The sequence below is a fragment of the Channa argus genome, chromosome 18 (genome assembly GCF_033026475.1).
Source record: "Channa argus isolate prfri chromosome 18, Channa argus male v1.0, whole genome shotgun sequence".
Classification (NCBI taxonomy): Eukaryota; Metazoa; Chordata; class Actinopteri; order Anabantiformes; family Channidae; genus Channa; species Channa argus.
The window spans coordinates 3,265,691-3,276,127 of NC_090214.1; the positions used below are offsets into that span (position 1 = coordinate 3,265,691).

Consider the following 10,437-nt stretch of genomic DNA (forward strand, 5'->3'; position numbering starts at 1 on the left):
TATTTATTAGTAGTTATTAGTGCTCCTGCGTTTTACGGCGAGTAAAGAGAACGGTTTTACTTCTAAACGTACAGATGCCTAAATATTATCGTAAAATAAATAACTTGCCGTTTCTAAGAACTTTTTATAGAGTATTACGGCGAAAACGTAAAGCCAAAAGTAAACTTTATAGACACCGAACGGAAGTGACGCACCCAGGAAAGGACCACACGGGAAATCGGCAGCAATGGCGGCGTCTGAAAATAATGCGGAGCTGAAGCGAAAAGCTGATGTTAATCAGGAAGGAGATGGAACTGAAGAAGAAAGTGAATGGGTCGGACCCATGCCAACCGAGGCCACAAAGTCCAAGAAACGGAAAGGTTGGTTGACAATGAATAGCATCATCATCACATCTTCGTCCTTCTGTGACTGTTGCACATGGATGCTAATCAGTGCTAACCGAACTCCCGCTAACTTTCTGTTGTTTTTGCTTTGTTTGTCTTAGTGCTCGATTATGAGCGCGTTTATCTGGACAACCTTCCTTCAGCTGCGATGTATGAGCGGAGCTACATGCACAGAGACCTTATCACACACATAGTTTGTTCCAAGTAAGTTTAAAATAGTTGGTTTGAAATACATTCACGACTATATTTAAAGTCGTACTATATTTTAGAGGGTCATGTGTTTAATATATTGAACAATATAAATATAATGAGTTTTATTTACATAGACTAAATTTACAAATTTGCTTCTAAGGACAGTCCGTTTGCCATTAAACGAAATTGTCCTCCTTTCAGGACAGACTTTATTCTCACAGCCAGCCAGGATGGCCATGTCAAATTTTGGAAGAAGAATGAGCAGGAGGGAATAGAGTTTGTTAAACACTTTAGAAGTCATCTTGGTACGTGTTTAAATTAACATAATCTCTAAATGATCAGTTCACATTTTGTTAAAGCGTTTGCACATGACTCTGTATGCACACATATAGCCTATGTTGTATGGTATGATGAGTATTATGTTATGTTGTGTCATCAGGTGTGATAGAAAGCATTGCTGTCAGTGCTGAAGGAGCCCTCTTCTGTTCTGTCGGTGATGATCAGGCCATGAAAGTTTTTGATGTGGTGAACTTTGACATGATCAACATGCTGAAGTTAGGGTGAGTCCAAATTAGAGAGTTGTAGTGTACAGGGGACACCTGCAGTGATACCGCTCCCAGTGTAACTTTTGTTTCTCTTCTCTCTGAAGTTTCCATCCAGGACAGTGTGAGTGGATCTACAATCCTGGGGATGCAATTTCCACAGTTGCCTGTTCAGAGAAATCAACTGGGAAGATATTTGTCTATGACGGAAGAGGATGCAACAAGCCCCTCCACATTTTTGACAAAATGCACTCTTCATCACTGTCCCAGATCCGCCTGAATCCCAAATTTAGAGTCATTGTCTCAGCTGACAAAGCAGGAATGCTGGAATACTGGACTGGCCTCCCAAATGAATTCAAGTTCCCCAAACACGTGGGTTGGGAATACAAAACGGACACAGACTTGTATGAATTTGCAAAAAACAAAACGTACCCCACCAGCCTCGCCTTTTCTCCTGATGGGAAGAAAATGGCCACAATTGCTTCTGACAGGAAAGTCAGGATTTTCCGATTTCTAACAGGAAAACTGATGAGAGTGTTTGATGAATCTTTAACTGTAAGTCCTTACACATCGTTTTGGTCTTCATCTCTTTACTGATGTTGCTGTTTCTCATGCTGATCACAACTGCTTCATATGTTAGATGTTCACAGAGCTGCAGCAGATGAGGCAGCAGCTGCCCGACATGGAGTTCGGGAGGAGGATGGCTGTAGAGAGAGAACTGGAGAAGGTGGATGGTATTCGACTGACAAACATCATCTTTGATGAGACCGGACACTTTGTGCTCTATGGTACCATGTTGGGCATCAAGGTCATCAATGTGGAGACCAACAGGTAAGTTAATATGTATTAGAAAAATACATTTAGATGAAGTATTACAAGAGTAGGTTGCCAGGTCACTTGGATCTAACTATTGGTTCTACTCTAGTACTTCTGTGACGGGACAGTGTCTTGCTCATTACAAGTAGATTGTGGAATATACCGAACGGTTACTAGAATGAAGCATTCATTGATTAATCAAACCCGAAAGTCCGTATCCTGTCTGTTTGTCCCACTTCCAAAGGCAAATATCTAACACGTGTTTCTGGATGTTGTTCCTCAGGTGTGTGCGAATCCTCGGCAAGCAGGAGAACATTCGTGTGGTCCAGCTAAGTCTGTTCCAGGGGGTTGCAAAGGCAATGGCAGCAGCAGCTCCCACTGTGGAAATGAAGGCATCTGACAACCCCGCGCTAGATAACGTAGAGCCTGACCCCACCATATTCTGCACTGCATTCAAGAAGAACCGCTTCTACATGGTGAGGTAACATCCGGTCAAAACAATAAAGCTATGCTAGTGTTAGCATCTATATTGTGGCGACAGTGGCTCATTAGTAGAGTGGGCATCCACTGACTATAGGGTCGGAGGTTGGCGCTCCCTCGCTCTTCCTGACCACATGTGTCTCTGGGCAAGACACTGAACCCCCAACAGTCCATCCCCATCCCCAGCCGTGCAGTGCCGGTCCCAAATCGACATGTGGACAAAAACGACCTGCTGTGGTGACCCTGAGCTCCCAGGATCAGCCAAAAGGGCCAAAAAAGTGTTAGCGTCTATATTAATGTTTTTTTTTTTTTTTTTTTTTTTTTTTTTTTTTTTTTATTATTCCTCTGTACGTAAGTTCACGAAGAGAGAACCGGAGGATACTAAGAGTGCAGACTCGGACAGAGACATCTTTAACGAGAAGCCTTCAAAGGAAGAAGTGATGGCTGCCACGCAGGCTGAGGGCCCAAAGAGAGTGTCTGACAGCGCCATCATCCACACTACAATGGGAGACATCCACATTAAACTCTTCCCTGTGGAGTAGGTTTTTGTTAACACAATAGCTTTGATCATAAATCTCCTGTATCACTTTACATAATATAAAAAGAACTTTGCCCTTTTGCTATCAGATGCCCAAAAACTGTGGAGAACTTCTGCGTCCATAGCAGGAATGGCTACTACAACGGTCACATATTCCACAGAGTGATTAAGGTACATTTTTAATCTGTTACTGAGGCAAAACCTGATTAGATATCACCAAACTTTTCATCATCTGCTTTGCCTCAATCTTCCTTTTGTGTGCAGGGTTTCATGATCCAGACGGGGGACCCGACAGGCACAGGCATGGGAGGCGAGAGCATCTGGGGAGGGGAGTTTGAAGACGAATTCCACGCCACGCTAAGGCACGATCGTCCGTACACCCTCAGCATGGCAAACGGAGGCCCCGCCACCAACGGATCCCAGTTTTTTATCACTGTTGTACCCACTGTAAGTTGCCTCATTAGACCTTCACAACAGCCATCGCAAAAAGAGCAGCTGTTGAGCATGAAGCTAGAGCCAGACAGTAGCTTGACCTAGAATAAAGACTGTAAACAGGTAAACGACATGTCAGAACCGATGATTTAAGCATTCATTTATTTTATTCTTATGCCCTTGTTTGCAGTCTTTATGCTAACCCAAGACAACCTCGTCCCTATTTGCCATTTTTCATTATCGCTGAAAAGTGTGCTTGAACAGGCCAGTCACAATTTAGGGCCTGTTTGTGACCTTATTAAACATGGCATATGGGCTTTTAAAATATGAAATGTGTCAGCAATGATTAGTTAACCTTTAAGAAATAATAACTTGAATAAATGTTCTTTTCTTTCCCTTCAGCCTTGGCTTGACAACAAGCACACTGTGTTTGGAAGGTGTACGAAAGGCATGGAGGCAGTCCAGAGGATCTCCAATGTGAAAGTTAACCCCAAGACCGACAAACCGTACGAAGACATCAGCATTATCAACATCACCATTAAGTGATTGTGCGTCTATCGTGTCCTGTACAGTGATGTTTTTTTTTTTTACCAGACTGAGTTATTAAAGAATGCTTTGATTGTAGCGATGATTTGTGAGTTGCAGGACGCAGTTTCAACCTTTGTATAATTACTGAACCGCCTGTAGATCAAAAAGCAGCACAATCCAGCAGCAAAGAAACAAAAAAAGCTTTCAGGCAAACAAATAGGAGCATTTTGTTTATTTTACAGCATCACATCATGAATAATTTACAAAAGCAATTATCAAGTCCACTGGTAACAAAGGCTTCAATGCGCATTGTGCTTTTACATTTCAAAAACTGATGTTTTTACTAACTATAAGGGAAGGCCTTTTACACGTGCATTTTTTTAAATTTGTACTTTTATACATGGGTACAAGTAGTAAACATTACATAGCAATGAGTAAAGATTAAATCAAATGATGGTTCCTTGATAACCAGTGTCAGTGTTAGGTTTAATGTTTCACTAAGATTCACATTACATTACTAGAAGTTCAAGACTAAATGTGCACCATCTTGTAAGCAGACAAGAAAGCTTTGTGGGATGTTTAAATAGTTTCACAAGACGTGTTTTATTCATTTCTCAGTGAGGTTAATACTCAGTCTACTAACAAACAGCAGATTTGCTTCCAAATGAAAACGGGTAGTGAAGCAGCCAATAAGTGCATCTCACAAATTCTGCGTGCAGGACACTCCACGAACACTGAGGCAGAATCGGTGATATTTGACTTGTATCAAAGTAACGTCCACTTCCTTGCTCATAAATTAATTCAGTAAACAGTTTGTTCTGTAACAGAAAACACTACATTCAAACCAAAACTATACTGGTGTGCCATTCCAAGACCAGCTGTGGCTTTAAATAGGTTCGTACAGTTAAAAAAAAAAAACAACAAAAGACAAAAAAACAGCACACATAACTTAAAGACCCCGTGGAACATCAACTGCTATTGCTTACGTTAGATGACAAGGCAAAGTTGAGCCGAAATCTGAGCATGTGACCATTACTGTAAGTCCATCGGGTGAATACTTCTGTGCCACCTCACCTGCAAATACACTGAATTTGCTGAATGTAGTTAGTTATTTCTCGGCATTTGTGTGAATTCTACTGAAGCAACAGAAGGTGTGTCAACAGTCATTACAATACATTTACAGGAGATCACTGTCACACGAGGTGGTTGTCAAGAGTAATCAAAAATGCAGATAATGTCCATTCTGTCAAACACAAAAAGCATCTCTAGCATTGGATTTGATTTTTAGTGCGGAAGTGGTTAAACCAAAGAAAACTAAAATGCCGTAAAGTGTGTAAGCTGCCTTAGAGATGAAGCAGGATGGGAGTTTGTAGTCTTGACTCGGGTTTCATCTCGGAGGATGGGAAGGTTTCGTAATTGGTTGCACATATGTTAACTAGTTTGTTTTTTAATTAAAGCTAGAAAGAGCAGAAAGGAATGATGGAGAGCTCAAAGCCACAGTCTTTAAATTTGGAAGTCATTCGAGTCGATTGATGAAGAGGGCTGAGAGGTTGGGGGTTGGGTTCAGTTGGTGGTGGTACGGGGGAGTTACTGAAGGCAGGGAGTTGGCATTTACGCTACGTCCAGTACGCCAGCAGCCACCAGCTGTCTAGAGAGCCAATCCAGCCCCTCGTGAAGACCCGTCCCGCTTCGGGCATCACAGCCCTGAATGTGCCAGCTCCTCCCACAGCACAGCTTGTGTAGACTCAGGAGCTCCGTCATCTCCTCCACAGAGACCGCGCCGGGAACATCCTGCAGACGGGACAACAGGGAAACTGATGATCCACTGAGGTCATTGCTATTATTTACAGTGTAATGGTGCATTTTTCGCACTGTGTTATACCTGTTTGTTTGCGAAGATGAGCAATAAGGCGTCTCTCAGCTCCTTCTCTGTCAGCAGCTTGGCCAGCTCACTGTGAGCCTCCATGAGTCTGTCTCTGTGGCAGCTGTCAATCACAAACACGACCGCTGCAAACAGACAAGAGCCAGGCGAGAGATTTACAGCTATTTTCAACCAGTGGTCCACTGAACTCTGGGGGTCCATGAAAGCATTGCAGGTAGTCCTTGAACATGCATTGAACAATCAGTCCCTCCAGGAATTTGCAAAGTGAATTTGCAATTCCCTCTTACATTTTGGGCAGCCTTGCAATTCAAAACATCATAAAGACATCACAACTTGCATCCCTTGATTTTTTTTTTGTTTTGAAGAAAAGTTGTATCAAAATCAGGACTTTTAGGCTGCAACATTCACAAGTAGATTTGCAAAATCCTGGAGGAACTAAATAATATGGTGTCACTGTGGGACATATTGTATAATATTCTCAAATTTCTGCAAATATATAAGCTTTGCAAAAAGAGAACTTTCAGGATTAAAATAGTGTATATGAATAACATGCATACGCACAATGTACTAAACACTATTTAAAAATAGTTAGAAAAAAAACTTTTTTGAGTTTTGATAACCGGTAAAATCTAATCCTACGTTTGTTCCTCTCACCACATAACAGCGGAGCTTTATTTGAATGTAAGTGAGCTTTAGTTCAAATACACTAATGACTAGAATCGAACCATCATGAAATTAAAAAAAACGTTTACTGCTTGTTGAAAGTAAAGATACATACAATTTATAAAATCGATTTAAGATACTAAAAATATAACAGGAAAACATGTATTAGAAATATGTAATTCAATTCAATTTTCCCTAAGGTAACACTGCAGCAAAGCTTGTTAAATATGTCAGCAAAATAGGATACTTTTTGAAGTATGTAGAGCACAGACGCTACCTTGAGTGTTCAGATAATAGTGCTTCCAAAGGGGTCTGAGCTTGTGTTTCCCACCCACATCCCAGATAGTGAATTTCAAGTTCTTGTATTCAACAGTCTCCACGTTGAAACCTTGAAAAAAAAAAAGAACATATGATTAAAACAAGTTATAGTGTAGAGAAAACTACAGAAGAGATTTGTGTTCTTGTGGACGAAGCGCACCGATGGTTGGGATGGGTTGCATGAACTCATCTTGTTTCAGCTTGAAGAGGATGGTGGTTTTTCCAGCTCCGTCCAGCCCAAGAGTCACTACGCGGATCTCCATTTTTGGACCAATGTGGACTCTGTTGTCCTGCAGGCATTTTCAAACAAATTGTCAGATGTCAGTGAGCGAACGTTTGCTCATCAACGCAAATGTCCAAAGTTGACAGTAAGTGGGACTGTGTGTACCTTGGTGAAGGTGACAGGGATGCCAGCATCCAGCTGAATGTGATCTGCCAGCTCAGTGAACTGGTGCTGCTGCTTCTGAAGTGTCTCCAGCAAACAGCTGATCTCTTGCTTTGCCAACACAACTCTACAGTCATCCTGCAGGGTGACAAGGAGAACGAACATCAGGCCTAACAATGGACTTTGTGTGCATCAGCCCAAAAACTCTCGGGGGTGGGGGTGGGGGTGTCAAGGCACCAGCATTCATGATGTCTCCTACCTGCTGAAGTGTTTTTTCACAGTGCAGGCAGGCAGTGGAGACCTGAGACAGCAGGATGGTCATGTCCTCCTGTTGCTGCCTCAGCCAGATCAACCTTTCCCTGACGTGAGCGTCCACCACACTCAGCGCCATCTCCTCCTGCCGACATAAAGTCTCGTGGAGGTCTGCGAAGTAAGCTCGGACACAGGAGCGGGCGCTCTCTGCTGTGCCAGGGACCTGAGGAAGACGTGGAGAAGATGTTAAGCCCACAACTGCCACAATTGTTCTTTCTTTAAAAAGACATTTTGTGTCGTGTCTTACATGTTCTGTGTGTGCCATGCCAACTCCGTCCTCTACTATCTGCTCTCCGCCCTCTATTTGTTGCACGATGCCCACCAACTTCCTCGAGTACTCTGACACCTCGTCTGTGAAGGTGCGGATGCAGTGGGCCATATCCAAAATGGACGCACGGATTTGATTGGCTTCAGTCTCGAGAACAGCATGCTATAAAGGAAGTTGGAGAATACGTGAACGTGTCTCGTGGGCTGAGGAAATCTAACAAAGAGGTACTCTGATGGGTTTTTACTACCTTATGTCCCTGGTGCTTGCCATACTCTTTACACACACAGCACATGAGAGGCCCAGACTGACACGCTTCTTCCAGGCAGACAAACTCGATAGCGTGGACCTGATGCTGCGGGCAGAGAGTCTTCTCATGAGGCTTGTCTGCCAGCGGCACCCGGCGGTGTTTGGCCAGCGTGCGAGTAGAGTGAGTGAGCTGGGAGCACTCGGCACACAGGTGGGTGGCACACACTGTGCAGTACATAGATGCAGTGTGGCTCTCATCCTCATCACATCGGATTATACACTAGTTGGGGGAAAATAAAATTGCGAATGAGAGGCGCTCAGGTGTGAGGGTCACATATTGGTTAACAGAGGGAAAAGGCAAGTTCCCTTACTTCTCCCATCCCTTTCAGAGCATCCTCAGCCATCCCCGACTGGTTGGTGGCTCCGTTCTGGAGTCGCTCCAAAAGTTCAAGCAGAGCAAAGTTCTTCTTCAGACCCCAAACTCCAGAGTCACCTAAACAGAGGGGAAAAAGAAAACACTTTAAGACACAAGAAAATACAAAAGTCTTGAAGTCCCACCTTGAAAAATAAGAAATGTGTTCTATAGCAATGGCAATCAACTTTACAATCCTACACAATAACACCACATCTTTCCATGCAAACATTATTGTTTGTGCTTCTCTGACATCAAATCATCAGTTCTTGGAGCAGAAAAGCTTTTTATCTTTGTCGCACACATGACTTAAGCATGAAATGTTGAGCCCAAGAAAATCAGGATAATTGCATAGTAGTTTCTGCTTAGTAACTACGCTGAATTTAAAGAAAAAGAACCCTACAGGTCCCTGGGATTTAGTTTCAAGGTTCTCGGTTAGTTTTGGGACTTTCAGTCTTTCTCTGTGTCCAAAGCTCTTATGCATCACTCAACATAATCCTTTTCATGGAGAGATAAACCTGTTTAACACTATTTCACAGCTCTTTCACTGTAAAACACAAGGTTTGTCTGACATTTGCTTAGAAAAGCTGCAAGGACGGGCCAATAACCCCATTCAAAATGACATGTTAGGACTAGAACTGCGGGTTTTTCAGATGGAACTCATATTTTTCTCATGTTACTAAAGTACGTAACAGAAATCCGGGTACTCACCCAGCTCAGTGACCTGTCTGTCGAAAGGGCAGCGAACCGCTCGGCCGTGGAGGGGCAGCCGGGTAAGACAGTCATGGCACACTGTGTGACCGCACAGCAAAAGTCGAGGGACTTTGTCTCCTTGAAGAGAGAAGATGTCCTCACACACGCCACACTCCAGCACCTGGAAATGAAAACTTCATTAGTTGCCAGAAACCCTCCCCGCGTCTGTGCTGGTCACTGCTGGGGAGAGAATTCTGTAGACAGAGGGCAGAAATCTTTAAATGCTGGGGTGGTACAGGGGTGTTCCAAGATGCCAGAGCATGTTCGGGACTCATCATCTATTATAAGCATCTATTATCAACTTTGCTGAACTGCTGTAATGTAAAGGAATTTACTGATGGGTCACATTAACAGTCACTTTGACTCTGCTATTCCAGATGAATAAGCTCCTGTTTGGGATCCTTAAAAACAGTCGGTCTGGTAAACAGTATTTTAGCAGACGCATGCTCCAACTTGCACGCTCTCGGTGCAGTGTGTTTTTTTTTTTAAAGCCGATCGTGTTGCTGATTATGTTACCAGAGAGAAGCTGCAGTGAGCCACAGCTATAAAGGGCTGCTAACCGCCCCCCGCCCCCCGCCCCCCGCAGCTCTGTTAGCATAGTGCAGGCGCAAATACCCCCCTCGTAATACTACAAAGATCTATCTGATTTCATACTGAGCGCTAAACAGGCCTTTACACATAGTCCTCATCCAATTCTGAACACTGTTCGGCATCTACTGCCAAACGCCAACGCAGCAACCTTCACACAAAATCAGAAGCCACGAAGGCAAACCCTGCTGTCAACCCTCCGTAAAGCTAAGCGAGCAACACTCTCCCCGCGACAGCAACGCAAATCTGTATTTTAGAGGCGACATCACAACCTTAACCGAGCTTCCATTAGCTCCCCTCCCGTGTCGGATACCGGGCTCCATCGTCGCTACAGCGCCCTGCTTGTTTATTCCTGCTGCAGCAGCGGCCATTCTGGGACGACGGAGCAGGTGCGAGAGGACAATCCCACGAGTACTTCCGGATGCGTTCTTTAAGGACCACTAGCAAATAAAGCAGCTTATTTGTGTTTTCAATAAGAGCACGTCGATAATTATAATAGTGTCACGGGCTTTTTGACACAATAAAAATAATGTAACATAATTCGGAGTTGCCGCCACTAGACGTTTAGCTGGAAACATATCAAGCGATGAACAATTTTAACTAGTTCCTTTTTTTTTTTACAGCGCAAGCGCAGTTTGAATAGTTGTCTTAGCTTTTACAATTTTATACAATAATTAAAAACAAACAATGTCACATGTT

At 43.3% G+C, this 10,437-nt stretch overlaps 2 protein-coding genes across 3 annotated transcripts; one reads left to right on the top strand and one right to left on the bottom strand.

Annotated features, from left to right (window-relative positions):
* Nucleotides 1-205: 205 nt before the first annotated feature.
* On the top strand, nt 206-4,014 carry ppwd1 (peptidylprolyl isomerase domain and WD repeat containing 1). Of its 2 annotated transcripts, XM_067483796.1 has the most exons (11): nt 206-359; nt 485-587; nt 777-880; nt 1,015-1,135; nt 1,225-1,672; nt 1,758-1,948; nt 2,217-2,409; nt 2,770-2,951; nt 3,041-3,122; nt 3,216-3,398; nt 3,786-4,014. In XM_067483796.1, the coding sequence occupies exons 1-11, from the start codon at nt 227-229 to the stop codon at nt 3,927-3,929; spliced, it is 1,884 nt and encodes a 627-aa protein (XP_067339897.1). In that variant the 5' UTR covers nt 206-226; the 3' UTR covers nt 3,930-4,014. The 2 variants fall into 2 exon arrangements, with proteins under 2 accessions (XP_067339897.1, XP_067339898.1); XM_067483797.1 differs by lacking the exons at nt 206-359; nt 777-880.
* A 114-nt stretch (nt 4,015-4,128) lies between these two features.
* trim23 (tripartite motif containing 23) lies at nt 4,129-10,306 on the bottom strand. Its single transcript, XM_067483798.1, has 11 exons — nt 10,011-10,306; nt 9,109-9,271; nt 8,357-8,478; nt 7,987-8,265; nt 7,719-7,901; nt 7,419-7,634; nt 7,163-7,297; nt 6,935-7,064; nt 6,734-6,844; nt 5,794-5,918; nt 4,129-5,702 (listed from the first exon to the last, which is right to left on the bottom strand). The coding sequence occupies exons 1-11, from the start codon at nt 10,107-10,109 to the stop codon at nt 5,523-5,525; spliced, it is 1,743 nt and encodes a 580-aa protein (XP_067339899.1). The 5' UTR covers nt 10,110-10,306; the 3' UTR covers nt 4,129-5,522.
* Nucleotides 10,307-10,437: the final 131 nt, after the last annotated feature.

Coding starts and splice junctions, on each gene's coding strand:
- ppwd1 (XM_067483796.1), top strand. CDS start 227: ATGGCGGCGTCTGAAAATAATGCGGAGCTGAAGCGAAAAGCTGATGTT. Junction 360..484: donor AAAGTCCAAGAAACGGAAAG/GTTGGTTGACAA, acceptor TGTTTGTCTTAG/TGCTCGATTATGAGCGCGTT. Junction 588..776: donor ACACACATAGTTTGTTCCAA/GTAAGTTTAAAA, acceptor TCCTCCTTTCAG/GACAGACTTTATTCTCACAG.
- trim23 (XM_067483798.1), bottom strand. CDS start 10,109: ATGGCCGCTGCTGCAGCAGGAATAAACAAGCAGGGCGCTGTAGCGACG. Junction 7,902..7,986: donor GCAAGCACCAGGGACATAAG/GTAGTAAAAACC, acceptor CTTCCTTTATAG/CATGCTGTTCTCGAGACTGA. Junction 7,635..7,718: donor GCATGGCACACACAGAACAT/GTAAGACACGAC, acceptor CGTCTTCCTCAG/GTCCCTGGCACAGCAGAGAG.